The following is a 23,642-nucleotide window of genomic DNA, read 5'->3' on the forward strand; positions in this document are numbered from 1 at the left end:
TGAATGAATGAATGAATGAATGAATAAATAAATAGATAAATAAATAATTACATTAAAAAAAACCATTATAATAATCACCACCACTGAGACACTTGTGTTTTATTTCTTGCTGTGGAGGTTTTTTAATAACCTTAACATTTAGAACAGTTTAAGTATGTTATGTGTTCAGTTTTCAAACTTTAAATTGTGTCTTAATTCTGTTACTGTAAAAAGTTATTGGTTATACAAGTTTTGCAGTAGAATAGACATTTTTATGTCTTTGCTTTCGTTATTTTATTGCTCCGGTCAAACCAACTGCTGTAAGGACCAAACACTTGAGCCACTGCCCCCCCCCCCCCCCCCCCAGCAGAATAGACTTGGTAGAAATGGAATGTCATCTTGCTCAATTGAAATAAATAAGATCGCCTAAATTTGAAAATTGTTTTGTTAACCCAGAATGAACCGTCAAAGAAGTGGGTTCCCTTCATAAACTGTATAGTACACAAACAAACCCCCGTGACATAACACACACCTGTTGTTTTTTTAGTGAAGCTGAGGTGAGACTAGCCTCCTTGCCTGTAGCTGGCCTTTACATGGCTGTCAGTCAAATCAACTGTTCCTCTGAATATGCAGAAACTGCATTCTTAATATCTTCAAAACCAACTAGCAATGAAACTGTTCTTAGTTCCCAGCACTTCTGAAGCCAACCTCAAGTGGATACTGGACAAACTGCAGAATTTCATTCCTTGATATGGGCAGTTGCAGCTTGGTCTCCCTCAGCAAAGGACACCAGATTTTACTACCACGAAACAAGACACGGGCACATTTGTACTAGGTGAGAGGCCATGCAAAAGAAGAGGGAATGTTTTTTCATCCAAAAAACTTGACAGATAAAGGATCATACTTATTATGCATCAAGGGCCACCTTGTTTAGCCATGGGAGAGTAGGGTCAAAATCTAGCTTGTTGTAAAATATATTATACTACAAAAGTCCTAATTTAACAAACTGAACTTTCAAATTTGCCTGTTTTATTATAAGAGAAAAATATACTATTTTTTGAAAACAGGACAGGGTATGTGGCCAAAAAAGAATCATTATGTCCCATAATTTCGCACAAAGGCAGCCTTGTATCACATTTCTGATACTGCAGAGACTAAAATACAAGAAATTAATGACAAACAGAAATTATGGTATTTATTCAATCAAAGCCAAGACTTGTGAAGTCATGTTACCCATTGATGGTGAATGAGAATGCATTAAAATTCTTTGAGAATGGAGAGCTGAAATTCTGTTCAGTAATTTGAAACTTGTGACCACCGTTAAACCACATGCCACCAGGTATCTGAGACACTTCTAACATGTAACATACATACATACATACATTATACATATACATTCCGCTTGCAGTTTGCTATTCAAGTCATCCACATATACAACATCCACATAAGCACATTATACTAACATTCAGAGTTTCAACACTCATTGAATGAGAGAGACGCATTTTATTTATTTGGACTGTAGTTTGAATATTATGCATTCAGTGTTAATGGACGACTCGCACAAAAAGCTACATGTGGAATTCCAGTGTGAAGCATTACAAGAAAAATAAAGAGCTAAGCTAACAGTTGGTTTAGTTTGCTGTTATTTTCAAGATTATCCTTTCTTTTTTACTTTCAGTATCACCTTTGTTTATCTGAGGCAGAAATATTCTGTTGTTTGGTTTAAATGGGAGGTGTTCAATACAAAACTACAGATGGACTTTTAAGCTAACAAGCTAGGCACATCACAATGCTAGCTTTTACAAGGTAAAGAAGCTGTTGTTAACTATCAAATACCAAACCTATCAACTTATAAAGACATGTATAAGTGCTACACACTTACTATAAAGTAGCATCCAGAAATATGCAGTTTTTGTATACATCAGAAAGAAAAAAAAAAAGACTAACGTCTATATGCGATTGTGAAGTTTTACTTACAAGAGTGTGATGGCAGAGTTGAAAATTTTAAATTGTAAACCCGATAGCTTAAGTCAAAGCTAGCTTGTAGCTAGCATTGGTTTGTTTTGGAACATATAACTCTTTTTAACTACTCCATGTGAGTCCAGCCAACACTAGATAACGCCTAATCCTCCCTTTGTCCCACCCTGGCCCAGCTGGTGGCAGCAATGTACCTCTACTCTGGGTTTAAAACTGTCAATTAACATTGTTTTCTTCTGTGGTTACCAGTGGTTTCCCGCCACACTAAGCACAACTTTGCAATTCAATAACTAGTCTGATGCTTTTAATTGTCACTTGATAATTTAATTGACCTACTGCCTTAGATACTTAAAATGCAAGACAGAACTGTCCATTCAGTATCATATTACCTGACAACAAAATACAAAGATCCTCTTTAGCCTCTTGACATTTTCATTCCATTTTTAGTATCAAGTTTGAGAACATGTGGTTTTTCTTGACTGTTTTTTACGCTGTAGTTAAACTTCACCAGATTATTTCTGCCTCTAAAACTCTGATCTGCTGTAAGACTGGCATGTCAGTGAGGAAGTTGGCCATTTGTTGCAGTGATATACATATGTATTGATTCCATGCCTCAGTAATACAAGATAAGGCATCATTCAGGTTGGTTAATAACAAAGCTGCAGTATTGCTGAAACATCCACAAACAAGTCGGATGCATCTCTAAATGAAAATGGATGTGAACAATCTGAAAAGTGTTTTAAGAATTTATTGAAAAACACTCCCCGGTTGCCACCATCAGCCAAATATTGCTGCTCTGTGGGAATCATGTGCCTGGAATGTGTTTGCCAAATCTTTGCTTGCCTGAAACTGTACCTAGGAGTTAACAAAACGACTGTAGTCTTAATTACTGTAAACACAAACCAAGCCTGCAAAAGACACCTAAGAGGATAATGGAAACCTGATGTAGCTCCGCAAACAAACGTGTGATCAGAAATCAGTCATCAGCAGAAACTAAACACGGACGCGAGGTCACTCTGTAAACACAGATCTGCAGCACAGTCACTCTGTTCCAGCTTTGGCATAGATTAATTACCTTGCTAATTAATAGCACAGTTGGTGTTTACTGCTTTGCAAAAAGGATGGGATGCCTTTTAAATGAGGGACAGCAATTACATAAATACATTGATTGTGTATCATTTATACAGAAAGTAAAAGGATAAAACAGCTGGTCACACTTAGGGGGATGCCTCTTTCTGACTCCAGGACTGGTGTAACAGCTTGATGGCAGATGCAAGAAGCTCTCTCAATGTACAGCACCTGAAATATTCTGTTATAATAAAATGCACATAAATCATGCAGTACTATGCAGGCTTAATGCTAAGCTGTGCTATGACATAATGATGCTGCAAGCCTTTAAACATGATTTCTATATATGACAGCAGAGACTGCTTATGACATTTTTCATGATGAGGAACCAGATGGTGCTCTGTCTTGCTTTGGAAATCCTAGTGTGCATTGTTTTCTTCCTTAGATATCTTTCTCTCAGTCTGTAAACACTGTTCAGTCCTGTGAAGTTGCTGCCTCATATGAGCCGTTGCATCGGTGATCCTTCTCATAGCCACGGTCAACAGCTCCTCATCTCACCATCACTGCACGAAACATAAGAGGTAGCAACTTACTGGATGGAGAGCTCCTTCTATTAATTAGGTTCTAAAATCTTCCCTGTAATTATCATGTGTGCATCTGAGTGATCTCAAGTTTTCTCCCAAGATTCCTTCCCTGGCTTATTGAGTACGTTGTCCTTCTGTGGGAAGAGGTCGGGGCTGAGCAGCCAGAGGTTTACTGCTCCACCTGAAGGCTATCAGTCTTGCTGCCAGATGCTTTGATGCTGTTCACTTCTTCAAATACCAACTCTATACAAAAAGAGAGGATATTTATTAGGAGTATTGTAAAATTTAATTGAAAAAAGAAACGGGAAAATACAGAAGCCCTCAAAGGTCATGATTAAATACATTTTATTTCTACAGTTTTCTTAAGATCACAAGTTAATTTCTGTTATTTGTTTTGATATTTAAGATCTTGACTTCTTTTTTTATTCTATTCATCTCGGAAAACAAATCTTGTTTCCTTCAGATAATGGGATAACATTTCTTGTTATCTTGAGGAAAATAAAGAATAGAATAGAATAGAATAGAGTAGAATAGAATAGAATAGAATAGAATAGAATAAACTAGATTTACTTTATAGACCCCAAAGTGGGAAATTGCTGCGTTAAAAGCAGCAATTGACTGAGTCACTGAAAAAATCAAAAAATAAAAGGAATTTTTAAAAAAATCGACATAAGCCCTCTAGTTACAAGAAAATACAACAATAAAGATTGTGAGAGGTATATACACCAGCTTTAAATTAACATCTCTACTAGTTTTCAAAGAGAAATTAAATACATGTTTTCAAAAAAAAAAAAAACTACACAGTGCTGCGATAGGGGGAAATGTCATAATAATAATAATAATAATAATAATAATAATAATAAAAAGAAGAAGAAGAAGAAGAAGAGGAGAAGAACTATAAAAAGAATTAAAACAATAAGAATAGTTGCGTTTATAATTATAATAACTCAAAATGAAAGATCACTTTCTGGCACAAAGCACAAAGAAATACAGATTTCCATATTTTTCATATTTAGTTGGTTTGGTACATATTTGGTGCCTGATAAGGGGTTTTTTAAAAACCTACCAATGCATACATGTTTGAGAAACTTAACTAAAAGGCTGCATAGAAAAGGACAATGTATGTTTCCTATATATGCTTAGCTCTACAATATGTAATCCAGGTGAAACTTTTATTGCACTAAATCATATTTTTATGTCCCTTCAAATCAAGCATTACCTTTCCATTCTTCTAGAGTTCTGTCTTTACTCTCCAGTGTTTGGTCGTAAGGCGGGGCCTCTGGCTCGTCATCTGGATCATGGTACTGTGAGAAGTATGGGTGGGAGAGGGCCTCGCTGGCTGAAATCCTCCCATCGCAGTCCAGCACCAACATACGCTTTAAAAGATCCACAGCTAGCAGAGGAACAGACAGAGGTGAAAGATGGAACTTACGGATTCTAATAGTTTATAATTAAATCTGTGAGGAAGCACCTACCTAAAGGATTTGCTTCTCTAAAGATCTTTTCCAGGTCCTGTTGGGGCATAAAAGGCAGAGACTGGATGTATTTCTGTGCCTGCAAATACAAACCAACACAACTGTGTCAAGGCAAGTGATTTGATAGTGATCAACCATCCCAGCACCCCCACATGGACAATCCAGTTATGAGTTTGAACAGGAAGCTCTGTAGACAGTTAACAGCAGTTTTCTTTCAACATCTCTCACATGTTCAGAGCAGATCTTCTTCAACAGCTCAGGCGTCGGAGTCCCGACCATCTCCATGATTCTTTTCAGCTGGTCGATATCTTAGTGCAGAAAAGTTAAGGGTTTCTGAACAAGCTGAACTGATTTGCTAATTTTACCTTCAACTATAACTCATAAATTATCACTAAAGATTTTGAATACAAAGTTTTCTCTGCTCTCTGTGTGCTACAGCAGGAAGGCAGGGGGACTTTCCACAAGTCCTGGGACCCGCCTGGGGCCATAAGTCTCTTGTGGTCATAAAAAATATCACAAAGCCGCTGATACTTTCTGAACTCTTCTAAATTTAGAAGGACAGAATTCAGACTGACCATTGAAGTACATTTTTGTTTTTGTATGACATTTTGAAGAAGTAATCTTTATCCTGTAAGTTTTTGAACTTGACAAATTTGCTAAAAGCATCTAAACTGTAGTTAAAATTGTCTTGTGGCCATTGAATTATTTCCCCTTGTTTTTGGTCCAAAAGTGTAGTGTGTTTCTAGATCTTTTGAGAGGTTTGCTCTGGTATTATAAAATGAAAAGTATCCTTGAGACTTCTTTAATCCAAGTCACTGAATGTTCCCTCATCCATACCTTCAGCTGAAGCAGTCCTCAGTTGAGGTTCCCTTGTCTGGTGAGCCACAGTGAGGTCTGAGAATCTGGACTCCTCTGGTCCAAGGGTAACTCTGAATCTAACAATCGTCTAAAATGAACTTGTTTGAAAGCTGACTGTAGCAGGTCTGAACCACAAACCCCACATTACAAAGATCAGTAAATCAAATTTGCTTTCATTCTGCTTTTTGACAACCTCGATATTCAGCCTTTTGTTTAAGCTTCCATTCAACTCTATTCTTCGTTCTCTGATGCACCTCCCCTGCGGAAGGCTTGGGATTGTGATGCAAATCCACAAGTAGTCTCATCCAGAGCACTTAAAGCTGTAATATGAGGCTGATGCTAAGAGGGAAAAAGCTGCAAATTGGAGTGAACACTTGCCCCGCTGAGAAAGGATACAGTCAGTGCCAGGAAAGAGGACTTTTCCTTTCAGCAGCTCACCCATTATGCATCCAACGGACCAAATGTCAACTGGAAGAGAGGTTTAGTCATTTAATGACAATGAATGAATGTGTTTTGAGGATAAAAAAGTGTGTTCAGTGTCCTCTGGATCTTACCATTTTGATTGTAGTGCATCCAGTTCAGCATGATCTCAGGCGCTCGATACCAGCGAGTCGCCACATAACCTGTCATCTCGTCATCCGTTTGTCTGGCCAATCCAAAGTCAAGGATCTGCAGTAAGAGGGGGCAATTGGTTTAATAGGAGGTATTTAATTTTTGGAGAGAATGGTTTGTGCATTTCAAGTGAAGGTCAGTCTTACTCTCAGCTCACAGTCCTCGTTCACGGCCACATTACTCGGCTTCAGGTCCTGGTGCAGCAGAAAACCAGAGAAAGCAAAGGGGAGAGTTGGGATCAGAGTTAAGAGGGATCTGCTATTGTACTGAGATTATTCACCGACATTAATGTCAAGAGCACTGAGGTTTTAAATAGACATATTTCTTAATGCTGCTGCACACTATGACTTACTGATTGTTATATATTTTAAAAAGGGACAGAAAGGGGAATCCAGATCTTTATCTGCATGTTAAGGGGTTAAAACACAGCTGTTTCCATTTTAAAGTCAGTGAGTGCTCTTCCTCTGGTTTTACAAAGCTGATGGTCAAAGTAATAAGACGTGCAGAGAGAAGGCACTCACCCTGTGGATCAATCCTGCTGAATGGATGTACTGTTGGACAGGCCATGGCATGGGGCGGGGAGGGTGGGGGAGGAAAGAGGAGAGAGAGGACATAAGGGGGGACAGGGGTCAGCAGTGCATTTCAGCGCATCACTCCATGCTTAAAGGGCAGCTGCTTTTGCCTGTGTCATGGCAACCACAGAGCCTGGACACCAAGTCCTGCTGGACTGGTCTGAGTGGAAGTGAGCCCTGGACAATGTCCACATCCACAGATGCTAACAGAAACTAATGAGAATGTCAAAAAGCTTCACATAAGTTGGACTACAGTTTGCAAATCATAACAGAAATATTGCACACTACTTTAACTATAGGCATTATAGTCTGCAGCAATAACTAAAATTTGTGCACATACTCCCATTTCTATGGCTACACTTCATTCATTCAATCTATACTGCTTGTTCTGTTTAGGGTTGCAGGAGGCTGGAGCCTTTCCCAGCTGTCCTGGTCGCCAGTCAATCACAGGGCTGACACTTAGACAGACGACCTGTCACGCATGCACTCACACCTACGGTCAATTTAGAATCATAAATTAACAAGATAAGCATGTTTTTGGACTGTGGGAGAAAGCCAGGGTACTAAAAGAGAGCCCACATATGCAAACATGCAAACTCCACACAGAAAGGGCCTGTTGACCTTCTCATCGTGAGGCAGGAGTGTTAATCATCATGTCACCATGCATATTGATACACTTGTCAAAGAAGAATATAAAACAGAATTTGTGGATGAACAAGTATAATAGGTTATTAGGGCCTAGCTAGAAAAAAAAACTAATTTTATCACTTTTTTCAAAATTTTTAGTGTAATTTTTTAAAGAAAGACCTCTTATGCAGGCTGTTTAAGTTCTGTGAATGCTGAGAAGAAAAAAAAAAAGAAAAAAGAGGAAATCTTAACATCAGCTAGGCCCAGCTCTGAGAGGGGGTCGTGGATCATCTCTTGAAGTTCAGTTCAACAGCTGATGATGAAGAGCGGCTGTAGGAGCAAGCTCAAGCTGCCAGTGAGCTTGCCTGTCTTCATAACAGACTCAGTTTGTTCCACAATCGATAAAAAATCCTGATACATTTTTTTAATAATGAGGTTTTTGTTTTCTTGTTATTATTATTATTATTATTATTATTATTATTATTATTATTATTATTATTATTATTATTATCATTATTTTCTATTAATATTCTTTATTTTTATTTTATTTTATTTTTTAAATATTTTTTGTATATTTGTATATTCTATACCTTAACATTCTCTATATTCTTTTTTACAGAATGTACAACTAGTAATTCTGTATTATTTTCTTGTTAATTGTTGCACCAACACACCAAGTAAAATTCCTTGTATGTGCAAATGTACTTGGCAATAAAACTCTATTCTAATTCTGATTATAACTTCACAACTTGCTCTACTTTCCACATTTAAGTCTAAGTGGCTGCAGGCTCCTCTTCTGATCTGTCCTATCAAACACATGAAGTTTAACTGTTTTAGAGCACTTTTAGGCTCAGTCTCACCTCAAAATCTAAGTTTTTTTTTTTTTTCAGCATGGCCGTTATCCTCCGTCTTATATAGCTCATAAGGTCTGGTGGTCTAGGTTGCGCTCCATCCCTCTTTCCCACATGTCACTCCCCACTCTTGCCCTGTTTCCTGCTCTATCGACTGTCTTCTCCTCTCTGATTGAGGTATAAAAGCACCCAATAAAAAACAACAAAAGAATTCATTTATAATAATGGAAAAAAAGGTCTACATTTTAAATGCTGGTCAGAGTCCTGGGATGAGTTTTTGAGTTCATTTCTCAGGCTAAGTGGCTTCCAGACAAAAACAATTTGCATGCTAACAAATACATTACGTGCATCCAGCTTGGTACACAGCAGATGTATCAGTGAGTAAATTACCTTGAGACCACGAAGAAGCTGGTAAATTAAGAACTGTACGTGCTCGTCTGAAAGCCTCTGGAATTTAACGATGTTATTGAGGTCTGCGCCCATCAGGTTAGTCACCAGGTAGCTGGGAAAAAACAGTGAGAGCATGTGAGGAGCAGGGAATGGGGGGTTGGGGCCGTTTCAGTTAATGGGGAGAACATAGTGATGCTGCCATGGCAACCACCAGACATCTCTACAAGCCTATAATCCCCATGGGTTGCCTCCATCAACACCAGCCAGTCCTTTTATGCATTTCTGGTTGAAAGTGCATACATACATACATTTAGCTTGCAGTAAAAATGAATGGATTTGATATTCACAGCTCATTGAAGTCTTCTAGTTTTGCAGCAGGTGTGAAGACGTCCAGCAGTCCTATTACCTGCAGCATTAGAGACAAAGAGAGGCAGAGCTGATCAATATCAGAGCAGAAACGTGCACACAGCATCAGTCTGTCTCTGGATAGTTTTTCCAAGGAGCACTTACATTCTCGTGTTTCATATGCTTTAGCAGCCTCAGTTCCCGGTATGAGCGGCGGCTGTGGATCAGAGACTGAAAAGGCCTGGATAGTTTCTTCACTGCAACCTTCTGTCTTAGGACGACATCATACGCTGAGCTGGGGAGAGAAAGAGAAAGAGATTATTTGAATGTAAATAGCAGCCAGTGTTACTTTGAGGATGGAAAGACTTTATGAAAGTCACTTTTAATGTGAGGAGGCACTAATGATTTGATCCCCCATCAGGAATTAACAGATCAATGCAAATCTGATGTGAAGCTAATACTAGACTCATGCTCAAACTACTTTATAGAAGCAATGTCTGAAAGTCAGAAAATAGCAGCGCCTGACCAACAAGCTGATATCAAACTTCAAAAAATGCATTTAATATTCATAAACGTGATCCCAGAAGGGGTATCTGGCTTAAAATTGGTGTAAATTTTTTTTATATAAAACCTTTGACTAGAGAAAAAAAGAGTAACAAAAATCTAAATAATTTGTGTAATAGCATCTAGCAACACTCTTGTCTCTGTGTCCTGTAAAGTAGTCATAAGATTTGTCTGCGTATGAGATAAAACCCAAATACACTCATGCTTGCAAATTCTTATTTTTTTTTGTTTTACATATAAAACTTTTTCCATCACTGTCTTTGAATCACTGCTCACTTACACAGTAAAATTTACTGAATTAGATTTGAGCTGAGACTAGAGCTGGAAATCACTGTTAAAACATTTGTGGATGTGTGATGAAATCTTTTAGTAATACTACTGCATGGCTATCTGGCACAGCAAGACCCAAGCCCCAGACAGTCAATCTTCTCCATTAGACCAGGACAGAAAGCTCATCAACATCAGCCAAGCTCTACAGGGGGCTCCACACTACGGCTCGTGACTGGCAGCTTCAAGCTGACCTTGGAATACAGCGCAAGTTCCCAATCAACATCACAACCACTCCCTGCCCAGATATGGTGTTAACATCAGAGTCCGCCAAGCAAGTGGTTCTTCTGGGACTTGCTGTCCCAAGGGAAGACCCAACGGACAAGGCCAACAAGTGAAAGAGGGTAAAATATGAAGAGCTCATTGCGGAGTGCCAGAGCAACAGCTGAGAAGCCAAAAGGTAAGACAGTCCTGATGAACGGACTTCTTTTAAGGGGAGTGCCATCAAGACATCCTAAAGGTTGCAGAGAGGGCCTCAAGGTGGATGTGGATCCTTAGGGGGGCCTCGTGGCGCAACACACCACTTAAGCTGCGTTTCCACCAAGCAGTCTGGTTTGGTTCAGTACGGTTTGGTACAGTTAAGCCTGGTCCCGTTTGCGTTTCCACAGCAAACTGTACCCTCTCGTATAAGACGGATCTTGAAAGCCGCAGCTATTAAACAATAGCGTGACGCCGTAGCAGCGCGACACAGTTTAACCCGCTAATAAGTCCAGCAAAGAAGAAAAACGTGACACAGTAAACAAAGAGCAACGGTGGAAGACAGGCAGCATTTTGTCCTCTCTGTGATTGGCGTGTAGCTCTTTGATACAAAGTGCAATCAAGTTTTGTTTCAGAGAAGTCTGTGTGCCGCCAGAAGAAATGCAGTCGCTGTCATGGTAAGTGACGATTCTTTTGACCAATCAACGGTCTGCAGTGTTGTAGCTCAACCTTCTGAGAGCAGATCGGTTCAGTCTGGCACCCATACGAAAGGGTCCCGAAAAGTGGGACGGCTCGTCTTGGTTATTTGGGGACAAGTCAGTGGAAACGCCACAAAATGCGCTCCGTACCGAGACAAACCGAACTGGTCTGCTTGGTGGAAAAGCGGCTTTAGGTAAAGGCCAGGGACTGATAACAGACCCAAAGCACCCTATGACCCCAGGTTCTTCACTGATGATGTACCCACTCACTGAAGTGTAGGAGCTCTTTCAGCAATAATAACTGCAGTCAATTCTTCGGTTGTATAGCTATGATCCACTTCCACCTGATACGATATGGCACATGATTGAAGTTTATATAATCTTTGCACTGCCTTTTGGTACTTTCCACCGTGAAGCAGGAGATAATCATGTTTGAGATTTGTCGACAAAGGCCATTCATTTCGCACAACTTCTAGTAAGTAACCTGTTGGTTTTGCCGTCAAGGTGAGGGTGGACATTGTGTAGTCACACACAAAAAGTCTATAACAATGTCAAATGTTCTTTGATAAAGTAACTGAAGTAAGAAAACAGCCTATTAAATAATCCAGGAGAGTCTTTTCAGAAAGAAAAGGATCTCAATCCCCTTGAAAAGAATGTCAATATTTAAAAGTGGTGAAGTAAAAATCTATATTTGTCACTGTAAGAATGAGAGCAAATGTTTGATTTATTAAGTATAAATGTTATTATCCACCAATAAAATGTTCTTTCTGTCTCTGGAAAGATGTTCATAGGTTGATATTCAAAAGCGTCTTTTTTCAGGCGAGAAATATTCTGCCGGGTTTTCACATTTGGTCAGTTTGGTGAGCTGCGTCCTCTGATTCATGTCTTTAAAATGGTTGAGATGAGTCCAGCACAAGTTTCTGAAAAAAATTAACAATTTCAAAACATTTTCCAATAAAAATAAGAGGGAGAATAAGCATGTTAGCCAGAGAGCTTGTGAAGGAATGGCTGGTTTATATCTGGTCTTGACTCTTTCTTGATCCAAAAATGTAAAATTTTCTTTGGATGTAATGCCAGAAGATGATACTGAGAGAACGTATATATATCAAAAAATGAAAAGGATTTAGAGAGGAGAAAGAGAGACAGAAGATGACTCATGCAGAGAGAGGACAGGGTGAAAGAGGATGTGGTGGAACAGGAGAAGTGAGGTTTTTAGATATTATGAAAGTGCCTCAGTTTTTCTTTTCATCCGCCTTTTTTTTTTTTGGAAATGTAAATGTCATTCCACATATCCAACAGCCTCAGCCGTCTGCTGCTGATGCTGCAGCCTTTGTGGTGTGATGTCTTTTCAGTTCTGCCAGCTTTTCCAGCACTCACAGTCATAACAATGACAGAGTCACCAGAGATCAGCGCGGTACAAACAGGAAGGAAACATGGGTGAGAGTTGAGAAACACTGTGCCGCGGAGCAGGAAGAGAGCAAAAGCAGGAAGTGAAACACTGGAAGAAGTGGATCCTGAAGTTTATACTTTACAGGGTTTGTACAACGCTCCACTGTCTATGTTACAGCATATATACATATTTCAAGGACAAATTTATCTGCACTGGTTGATTTAATAAAAGCAAACCTTACATTCCTGCTTCTTGTAAGCGTTACAGTTTCATACCTTCAATTTCTCTCCTTGCAGTAATGAGATGCACCTTTGTTATATCTACAGCTTCCCTGGTTATTTTTAACCTTGTTTTGTTCCATAACATAACAGGAGACAAGCTGCAGAATGGATTCATTTGTATGTACTTGATGATATGTAAAATACTCCAGTAGAATCTATTTTCCTCTAATGTTCCTGAGGTATCACCTCGGGGCAGAACCAAATTTTCATGACCTTGTCTCTGACCATCCGTAAACCTGAAACCTGAGAAGAAGCAGCTCTTAAACTGACTTACAAATGACATACAAAACCCCAAGCGACAGTTTCTATCTGGAAATGGGCTGAATGACATCCTCCCATCAAAATACAGCCTTGGGAAAATACCTCAACTCTTTATTGCAACTGGTTAAATATTTACTAGGCGTTGTTTTGGAGTCCTGAGGTTCTGGGAAGTAAAGACAACACCAGACTGTATTTCATTTCAGCGTATGATATCCCAGTAAACAAATACAGGACATTTTTATACTTCAGCAGGGCACACTTATTTGTTTTAATCACCTCGAAGAAAAACATGTTTTACTTTTGGGTAGAGAATAGTTTGCTCAGATTGGTAAAAAAAAATGTATACAAAGGAGAAGAAAAAAATCTTCCTGCCTAACTTGGAGGAGGAAAATAAATCCATTTATCTAACAATGTCAAACAAGGTGGATTACCAGGTTTGAGTTTGCATTAAGAAAACAGTTTCTGGTCTGACTCCTGCCTCTTGTGGCTTCATCTCACTGCTACAATCTGTACTTTCTGTAATCCATCCAAGCCTTACAGAGAGAGCCATACTGCAGCTCACTGTCCGTCATTTCTGTCTTCCAAGCGTTCGTCAGTTCACAGCAGGTACAGTGTACAGTATACAAGGTCATCTTCAGGCAGACAGTATGCACAGCAAATGAAGCCTGTTTCCTTTTTTCCACACTATGAACATCTCTGTAAATATTACTGTATCATTTTACGGTGACCTGTGATGCTTACATGCTTGAGTACACTCCTCTTGCATGGCTGAATGCATTCATGCAGCCCTGTGTCTTGTAATCACCTGCTGCCGGTCCGGATGTCCCTGCCAGGCTTCAGCCAGGACAGCAGCCAGTCCCCTCCTTCTCTGACAAGAGCCAGGCTTTACTGCGCTCACATTCCTTCCTCTCTGCCATCTTCCATACATGGGCCTGACTGCACTGCTTTCCCAGCAGCCCAACCACAACATCAATTTTTCTCATCCTCTCCCAGTGTCTTTTTGTGTATACACATCTGAGCACTTCAGTGTGTCTCTGCTCTCTGAAGGGGAGATAAAGAGAAGGGGGCTAATAATTAAAATACAAACACTCAGATCTGCTGTAGAAAAATTACTCTTACGTACAATTTCTGTTTATATCAGTTGTGACCAAAGTGCAAGGATACTGACTGTTAAGCGTTCAAAGAAACTGTTTGCATTTCAGGGAACTTAACTTTTCAGATTTCTTGCCAAAAGTATGCTCTGAAGATACTCCTACTTTAATACAAATAAGGATAAAAGCGAAGCTAGGTGTATTGCAAAGCTATGCTATGCTAGCTGAATTTTGTTGTTAACAGACTGTTGTTAGGAGCCGCCCTGCCTGTTACAGCAGCTCTGTCTTCTTTGTCCATTTCTTGTAATTTTTTCGTCTCTTTTTCGTCATCTTTGTATTTGGAGTGGGTCATTATTCTGTGTGGTTCATTTGTTGGTTGTGTACACCAAACTGGTTTTGACTTAAGTGATATTTTTTCTATTTTTGCTCCTGTGTTTATCTAGAGATCCTACATGTAACTATGGCTGCACCGTTTACATGTGAAATCAGCTGTTAGCAGCCTGTAGCGTGTTATTGCTAACAGGTGCAAGGCCTGATGTTCCCCACAAGGTGAGGAGAAGGAGGTGAGAATGACATGCTGGTTCCCAGGTGTCAGCTAAGAAGTGACGACATCGACCTGTCCTTCCATCTATCGTTACTGAGAACCTAAGATCTATCTCCAATAAGATGGACGAGCTAGCAGTGCTAATCCAGCAACAGAGGGAATACCAGAAGGTAGAGTAGCATCATGCTATACACAGACATGGCTAACAGAGCTAATACCAGACACCAACGCCACATTGGAAGAACTTCACCTGCTGTGAGCAGACCGGATCCACGAGACAGAGATGGAGCGAGACTGAAGAAGCTCAGTCCTGGACCCTGAGGAGGTGGAGGCTGGCTGAACTGGAGAGTGGTGGACAAGCTGTCATCATCTATCTCGTTATGACCTTTCTGCACTTTCTAATCTATACAATTTCTTACTTTTGTTTTCTTGATTGATGCTGTGACTCCTCATGAATTTCTAAAGTATTTACAATTCTATTACATTCTATTCTTTTCTGTTCTATTTATCCAGCCATAGATTTATCAATACCCTTTTCTTATACATGAAAGAGGAACCCAGCTATTCACAGATACATCTACCCATCTTTCAAAATTCCCTTCTTTAGTCTGTTGATGCATTCAACCATTATTTCATCAACCCATCCATCCATACAAGTTTTTACAAACATGCACACAAAAAAATCCAAGTGAAAACTCTCACGTTCTGTATCTGTAAACTGCTCCTTTTGAGCAGTTAGCAGATACATGCACTGGTTCCCACACTTGCAATTTCATGACAGCAAAAACATCTCAAAATGATACCACTGTCACACAGTGACTACCATTCACACAAACAAGATCAGCAATCAAATCAAACCAAACCCCAATCTTGTTTCCCTGCCTGGTTTTTCGTGTTTTCAATCGAGCCTGACAACTGCAAACATAACAATTTTGACATGTGAAATGAGGAAGCCATGTTTTATTCATAGATACCCAATTGAGGGGCTTCTTCTTGCCAAGTTCTGCTTTGCCGAACAGATGTTACATATGCTGATGTGAGATGAAAGTGGCTTTGATAAGCTTGGAGCATGTTCTGTCTTTATTTTCCACTCCAAACTGGTCTAAAATTGGCCCAATTTCTGTGTAAAGAAACAGAAGCAGAAAAAGAAAGAATATTCAGTGGGATCAAAAGGCTGAGACAACAATGAATCTGGATTAGGCTAGGGATACTGCAGGGTTTAGTCCTCCAAACTTTATGGCTTACTGAGATTCAAGAAGGCCTGTGTGTTAAATTATTAAACCAGCCTTTCCTCTGGATGCTTCGCCCTCTTCTGTCTCACATTCTCGGTTATAAATTCTCCAAATTTCTCTCTACACTGCTGCATACCTACTCTACAGCTCTATCTCTTAGCTCTATTCCTCTGTGTTGCTGTTCCCTTTATCCCTTGGGTGATGGGGTCCAAGTTCTTCAGCGCTTGCTGTAATAGATTATAGCATCTTGTCGGATCCTTGACCTCAGGCCTGCAGTCTCAAGAGCTTAAACCGTGAGAACAAAGTGCTGTTGGAGATAAATGATGAGAGCAGTTTTACTGTGCATCTTAAGAGGTGGACTCTCTGAGACAATCCTCACCCCCTACTGTGACACACATGATGTGATCTGAAGTCCACCCTCCTTCCCCCATTCACCACCTAGTTGCTAGTCAAGTCTTGGCATGTGAAAGCCACAGACAATAGCTGGAGATCAAGATCAGCAGTGCAGGATGTCGTTTGCTGGTGCGTGGAGGAAAATCCTTTGTTTTTATTTAGAGTTACAGAAAGAGAGTTAACTTCCCAAATGCCATCATGTTTTTTATGTAATGTCTCAATCTTTCACTTTCCTCTTTTAATTTCAAACCAACCGACATAAAAACACTCCATGTGTGGCAGGGAATGACTCGCAGACACAAAGGCTTTAGAGCAGTGATTCTCAGCCAAGGGAGCTTTTCATTATGCCAACTGCCTCCTTCACTCATGTCTCTTCCTAGTCCCTTAGCTCCTCCCAGCTGCAATGTGAGAGACAAATGTGAAAAGAGGCACATGGATGGAGGCATGAAGGCTGCAAAACAACATTCCTGGTTCAACAGCATCAGTCTTAAGTAGGGGGACACCAATCACCTATCTTTAAAAAGCCTGACCTGCCAATACCGATTTTTATTTCTTATTTTTTATAACTGACAGCATAAACCTTCAATATTCCAATCTTATTTCATTAAAAATCTTTGAACAATACCTGTGAATAGAGCCCGACCGATTAATCGGTCGGGCCGGTCGGGCCGATTAATCGGTCGGGCAAATTATGCCTGTCACCGATTAATTGACATCTGCCAAAATGTAGCCGGTTATAAAAATGTTTGCTCCATGGAGATTCTGTGGCTCCTGCTTCTGTGCGTCCGTGTGTTGGGCTGCACACTGCCCGAGTGCCCGCCCCCTCCGTCCACCATTATCTAATGTAAGACTATAGAACGACGTTTTAACGTTGCAAGAGTTGCTTTTTTGTGAGATAAACAGAGATAAATGCTACTGTTAATTCACACGTCTACCATTATCTAATGTAAGACTATAATACGGCGTTTTAACGTCGTTTAAGTTGCTCATTGTGTGTTTATATATATATATATATATATATATATATATATATATATATATATATATATATATATATATATATATATATATATATATATATATATATATATGCTTACTGTGTTTAAAGTTTGACTTCTTTATTAATTATTGTGTTTACAGCTTGTTCTTATTTATCATTGGTTAACACTACAGTTCTTATGTTGACAGTTTTATAATTAAAGTTCCTTGTTTTAATTTAATAGTGTTGTCTCTGTCTTGAATCATATGGATATCATAGTGATTTGTGATTATATACAGTATATATCCCATGTAAATCAATGAATTTATTATATAAATCAGCCGATATATCGGATATCGGTTGATATATTTGATATCGGCTTTTTTTTGCCCCCAGTACCGGTATCGGCATCAGCCCCAAAAATCCCATATCGGTTGGGCTCTACCTGTGAAACAATAAAATCTTAAAGTTTTAACTTAAACAACCAAAAATGTGTCCTGAATTTTAGGTCTCAGAGCAAAAAGCAAGAATGGCTGGCTGTCAGACCTTCACGGAGTTATATAAGATCAGTTTCAAATGTAAGGATGAGCCGATCACGATCACCCAAAATTAAGGAAATCGGCACCGATCGATCAGTGCATGTCTGGTCTTAATCATGTAAAACTGTTTATTACATGAAGATGAAGTGCATTCACATATAGGGTCTCTTAAAGGGGAGCTTCAAGTTTGCTGTTACAGAGCCAAAGTTTTTGATGTGGCTCAGGAGAATCAGAAGAGCAAGATGTAAGGATTCATAGCAGCTGCCTCCAAGTGATTGCACTGATGGAGAAAAAAAACTCTTCTTCATTTCTCTACATTTCTGGTTGTAAGGGTAAAGATGGGGGAGAAAAATATCAGGGGTGATGCATGAATGCAACTTTGGAGGCATGGAATGTAAATTTACATTAGAATTGCAGTTAGGTCCTCGTAGCCTCACAGCAACATCTGAAATCTACTTGTTAAAATAAGGAGTATGTAAAAAGCAGTTTGTGAAATATTATGATTAAATAGAGTGGTCATTCTGAAGTTACAAAGTTAGTTTGAGTCAGTCGCTCATAATTTACATCATCTCAATTCACATCAAATCTACATTTAATTAAGAGGAAACCACAGTGTTACAATATGAACTTTAAGGTTGTTAATATTAGAGCTGAAACGATACCTCGAATGATTCGAGGTACTCGATTACAAAAATTACTCGAGTAATTTTCTCCGCCTCGAGGAATCATTTAATTTTAAAAAAGATCAAAGAGTGGTATTTCAAATAGAGCTGAGGACATATTAAGAGAGTTTTCAGACCCCTCAAGCTACCTCTTATACAAAATAGCAACTAGCAACAAATTTAGCTTCTTTTCTGGAGTTTGGAGACTAATGGGTCATTCTACGAAACGGGTGCCATTTGGGTCCGCAACATTTGATGAGATGTACAAGGCACAAAAAATGTGTCAAAGTGTGTTTACAAATTTTGGAGCTAACAAAGCAAGTGCTCTTATTGACATGCTGTATCAGAAAATTCTATTTCTTAAAGAGAAAACATTTCATTTGAAAAATAACTGCTCTTTAACTAAACAAAAATGTATTTTATCTGATTACTCGATTAATTGATGGGATTATCAGTAGAATACTCGAATACTAAAATATTGGATAGCTGCAGCCCTAGTTAATATATCATAAAAACCATCTAAATACTGCTGAAGATGACCTGATTGCCACATGATGGTGGTATCTGAGGAAGGAACTAAGGCAGAAATGAGAAGCTGTAAAGCTCTGTCTCAATACTCTTATGTAAAAAGAAAAGTAATTAAGAAACTTGCCTCACAGCTGTCCCTTACGACTGCACGATAACAAAGATGCTTTGATAACATTTCACAAGTGTCCCAAATAGAAGAAACTTACTGCTCATGCTCATGTGCAGCTTCCTTGATGTTGAATGAAACAGCCAAAGCCTACTTTTTTACTCTTGTGCTATTCTGAGCGCAGCCTTAAAGCTGCAATATTGACTAAGTGTTTATGCACAAAATACTCCTCTGGGGGTCCAAATCATGAAGCGGAGCTCCACCTGAGCAGCTCATTGTATCTCCTGTGATTTCAGACAGTGTCTTAATTAATGCTTGACTCCAGGGGACGTCAGCTGTTGGGGTAAAACTGGCTGTCCTGAAATGCAGGTAAGGACAATGAATGATGCAGAAAGAGACAAACATGCTTCATATCATTTTCTCACAGGAGCGCTGAGTATTTTGCTGATGAGACACAGCACAGTAAACAAGGCTTGACAGAGTAAAAATAGCACGGCAGCCAGTTTCAGACTGCCACCTAAACTGCACAGAGTGAGAACTCCATCTGGAGAGATTTTTGATTTACTGACATTAAGTCTTTTGCTTCTCTTATCCTTTTGGTACAAGGCTTCACAGGACTGGAGCATGGACTTGAAGTATTTAGGGAGGTTGGCTCACTGATAATGATTTCACTGTATTTTAGGATGGCTCTGTGGGCAAATGCTTGAGTCAGAGGTTGTGTCAGTAGAAAAGAACTGAATTTACTCAGAAAAACAGACTGGAGCTTCTTGGAGCTGGATTGTTTGTCTACAACAGCAGAGGATTAAGGCCACAGACAAAAATATTACAATAGTACCATTTTGAGTAGGCCTGTCACGATAACAAATTTTGCTAGACGATAATTTTCCAAAATATTATTGCCGATAAACTATATTATTGTCAATATTATTTTGATTTTTTTTTCCATTTTTTCATTGATGTAATTATGATAAATGGGATGATAAAGTGAGTACACCATATCAAAAGCAAGAAACTTTAATTTCTTAAGAGTATTTAACTGTAATTAAAAGGTCAGGATCTTTTAAATAAAATAAATTAAAAAAAATATATAATAAATCAAACAAACAAGACAGAGAAAAAAATACAATGAAAATGAAATGGACTCTCTTTTAGGAAAAAATACATGTCAATGAAAATAATTAATACTAATCAAAAACAATAAAAGACCTCTGTTTTAATGATATTTTTAAAGCTACAAGGAGCCACTGCACAGGAGTCAAAGAGCCGCATGAGGCTCTAGAGCCACAGGTTGAACACCCCTAGTTTAAAGAAATGAGGATTCTGAACCAATTGTGCAACAAACTAAGACTGTTATGAAGGCATGCAAGCTAGCAGGTATTGTTAACTTGCTTCTGCAATAGCGGTCAAATTTATACTGTGCCCCTAACTTTTAAGACGGAGGCTGGCTGATGTTTTGATACCACCTTTATAGACTACAGATTAGCTACAGCTTTGTTCTGTAGTCCTAATTGTCATCAAATTGACATCTTAATTCTCACCATTGAAACTTTTTTGTAGTTAGCACATACAAAGGTCTGGAGTAAAAACAAGAGAGGCCCGGCATGCTCCCTGATGCTGGGGCTTATCAGTTTTGTCTCTAGAAGATTTAAGAGTACTTAAGGCTTAACAGTTTAACACCATCATAAAGCTACCATGTAGTGTCATACAGGGAAAATGTCATCATATTCCCAGAAATCATATGATCCACCTAGGATTAGACAGCACCCTTGGAAAAACATCCACTTGCGATTATTGCTTAATTAACATTGACTGCTGGAGATGGTTATCACCATGACACATCACCATAGCAACATCATCCCAACCAGATGATAGATACTGGTCCAGGATTTAAGATTTTTTTGATGCTTGACTGGAGATGTCTGTATGCACTGACACAGAGTTATGTCACAATGATGGGTTTATGGGTGTCAGACTTGCAGACTCTGTGTTATTTATAGAGAAAAACATCAGGGACAAGGGTTTGCCCTTCTGTGTGAGGCAGTGATCTTCAGCATCTTGATGGCCTCTGCAAAGTTTCCCCTAATATTTAGGGGAAACAGCCTCTTTCTGCGTTTGTGAGCTAGTTTTGTGCAAAGGGTGGGGGATGATTTGGGAAATTCCTGTGTTACTGCTGTCTTAACACTCTTTCAGCAGCAGCAGACAGCAAGCTGGAGGGGGGAGTCTGGCAGCTCAGCTGTTTGTTGATAAGGCGAACATCAGCACCAACCTAGAAAGGAATCTTTGCATCCGCATAATGAAAATAGCCTGGAATATCAGTGTGTTTTCTGTTTAAGTATATTTAAATGCTGTAAGAGGGTAGACTGGTTATATTCGCCGGTAAGCAAACCATGTCAACAATAAAACCCGATACTTCCTGACACAGGCGGGTCTGAACGTATCGCTATGCTGATGCATCATCACCAATATACGGTAAACGCCGATGCTTGTGCAGCCTCGCCCCTCCACGACACTCACGCACACAAACACTTACCACACCGAGCCGTAGGCACCAGAGCCCACCGGTGTCAGGTTCTGGTACCGCTCCGGAACCTCCCACACAGTCTTGTTCAGCTCCTGACGGTAAAATCCTGGTCTGGCGGACATTTCTCTGCGCCGGCTTCGGAAATAATAGGCGAAAACAGAAAAAGAAGGAACAGGGATGAAAGGAGGAAGCTGCGAGGACTCGTGGCGCGAGACGCCGAGCTGCTGTTAAACGCAACGCACCGGCTCGCGACGCTCTCTCTCTCTCTGTGTCTCCCTCTCTCTCTTATACACACACACACACACACACACACACACACACACACACACACACACACACACACACACACACACACACACACTTCCTGTGGTTCATTGTCACTGGCGAACTTAAAGGGTTCGTCGTTGATATTTGACCAAATTCTTCAAAAGACACAAAAGACTTCACTTAAAGGACTTTTAGAAGATTTTTTGAATTTTTAAATGTTTATGATATTTATTCTCTTTTTCATGGTAATACTGTGTGTTCAATTCAGTTATGCATTTTTTTTATTATATTATATTATATTATATTATATTATATTATATTATATTATATTATATTATCCATCCATCCTTTTTCTTCCGCTTATCTGGGGTCGGGTCTTGGGGGCAGCAGCCTAAGCAAGGAAGCCCAGACTTATATTAAGAGTTGCAGCAAGGGATTCCCACTTTTTAAACAGGGAAACTTAACAAAGAGGGTAAATTGTTGGAGGCAGTACTCCAACTGTCAGGGTGTCACTATATTCAGCCACCTGATAAAGCTTCTAATGTGCTGGAAAGGAAGCTGCTAAGCACTGTCAAACCACTGATAAAAGAGGAACAACTAGTATTTCATCCTTGCTGCACCACTGTAGACCAACTCTCCTGGAGGGGGAATGGTTGTTTTTCTGTCCAGTTTATATTGTTTTGAGAACTTGGAAGAAGCATGGGCTACAATTATGACTCTCGGGGGGTCTTGTAGAGACGTACTTATGCGATATGGGAGTCTGATGCCTACTTACGGTTCCTTTATGGCCAAAGTGAGAGTGTTGTTTGCATAACTGGCACCAAGTCAGACACAAGTTCTGTTTGCAGTCTATGGACAGGATCTCAAAAATGCAGCTGGGGCAAGAATGGTTCCCAATTTTTGGGCCTCAGAATTTTATCTCTGACTTTTAGACATAATGTGGTTCTGTTTGCTCCTTCAATCTGGAACCTCCACCCGGCATCAGGGTGGTTTGCAGCTAAGTGTGAACAGTCAGCACCTCTAAGTTCACGGTCATGGTTCTTTGCCAAGATTGTTCTGGATGAGAGGTGATTCTTAGCCCAGAGCCAAGAAGTTCAAGTATCTCTGGCTTTTTTCACAAGTGAGGCTGAAATGAATCATGAGATTGGCAAGTGTGGCAGTAATGAGGGCTTTGTTCCAAACTGGCGTGGTGGACAGGGAGCTGAATTTGATGGAAAAGCTTTTGATTCCCAGCCTCCCTAAGAGCCTGACGCTATGGTTATGAGCTATGGGTTGAGACTGAGAGAATGACAGTGCATGTACAAGTGGCTGAGATGAGTTTCCAATAAAGGGTGGCTGGACTTATCCCCAGAGGTAGGGTAAGGATACTGATGAGTATGCCTTCTGGACCCCTCCCAGAACTATCCAAACACACCCAATTAAGGGGTGGACTCAGAGCTTATACAACTCATCTGACTGGGGAACACTTTAGGATATCCAAGAAAAAGCTGGAAAACATCGCTGAGGAGAGGGTCAACTAAGAACACAGCCTACCCAACCAGACCTTTATATACCTTTATATCATACTAAGTATTTTTTTTTAGTAGTAGTAGTAGTAGTAGTAGTAGTACTAGTAGTAGTATTGTTGTTGTTGATGCAATGTGTTCACTGTATATTATAGAAAATGAAAACCAAAGTTTACCAGAAATAAATGAATTGATATAAAAAATGTTTAAGGGTGGAC

The 23,642-nt window shown here is 39.5% G+C and overlaps 1 protein-coding gene across 2 annotated transcripts; it reads right to left on the minus strand.

Moving 5' to 3' along the window:
• Positions 1–427: 427 nt before the first annotated feature.
• mapk11 (mitogen-activated protein kinase 11) lies at positions 428–21,928 on the minus strand. 2 transcript variants are annotated; one of them, XM_074697790.1, is made up of 13 exons: positions 21,662–21,921; positions 15,667–15,812; positions 9,504–9,633; positions 9,341–9,399; positions 8,994–9,105; positions 7,075–7,104; positions 6,700–6,747; positions 6,496–6,610; positions 6,338–6,409; positions 5,312–5,391; positions 5,084–5,162; positions 4,828–5,001; positions 428–3,851 (listed from the first exon to the last, which is right to left on the minus strand). In XM_074697790.1, exons 3-13 carry the CDS (start codon positions 9,516–9,518, stop codon positions 3,778–3,780), a joined length of 858 nt encoding a protein of 285 aa, XP_074553891.1. In that variant the 5' UTR covers positions 9,519–9,633; positions 15,667–15,812; positions 21,662–21,921; the 3' UTR covers positions 428–3,777. The 2 variants fall into 2 exon arrangements, with proteins under 2 accessions (XP_074553891.1, XP_074553890.1); XM_074697789.1 differs by lacking the exon at positions 15,667–15,812 and having other exon boundaries at positions 429–3,851; positions 21,662–21,928.
• Positions 21,929–23,642: the final 1,714 nt, after the last annotated feature.

The sequence above is a fragment of the Halichoeres trimaculatus genome, unplaced genomic scaffold, assembly GCF_033239565.1.
Source record: "Halichoeres trimaculatus isolate MK-OKI-2021-1 unplaced genomic scaffold, fHalTri1.1 fHalTri1_scaffold_21, whole genome shotgun sequence".
Classification (NCBI taxonomy): Eukaryota; Metazoa; Chordata; class Actinopteri; order Labriformes; family Labridae; genus Halichoeres; species Halichoeres trimaculatus.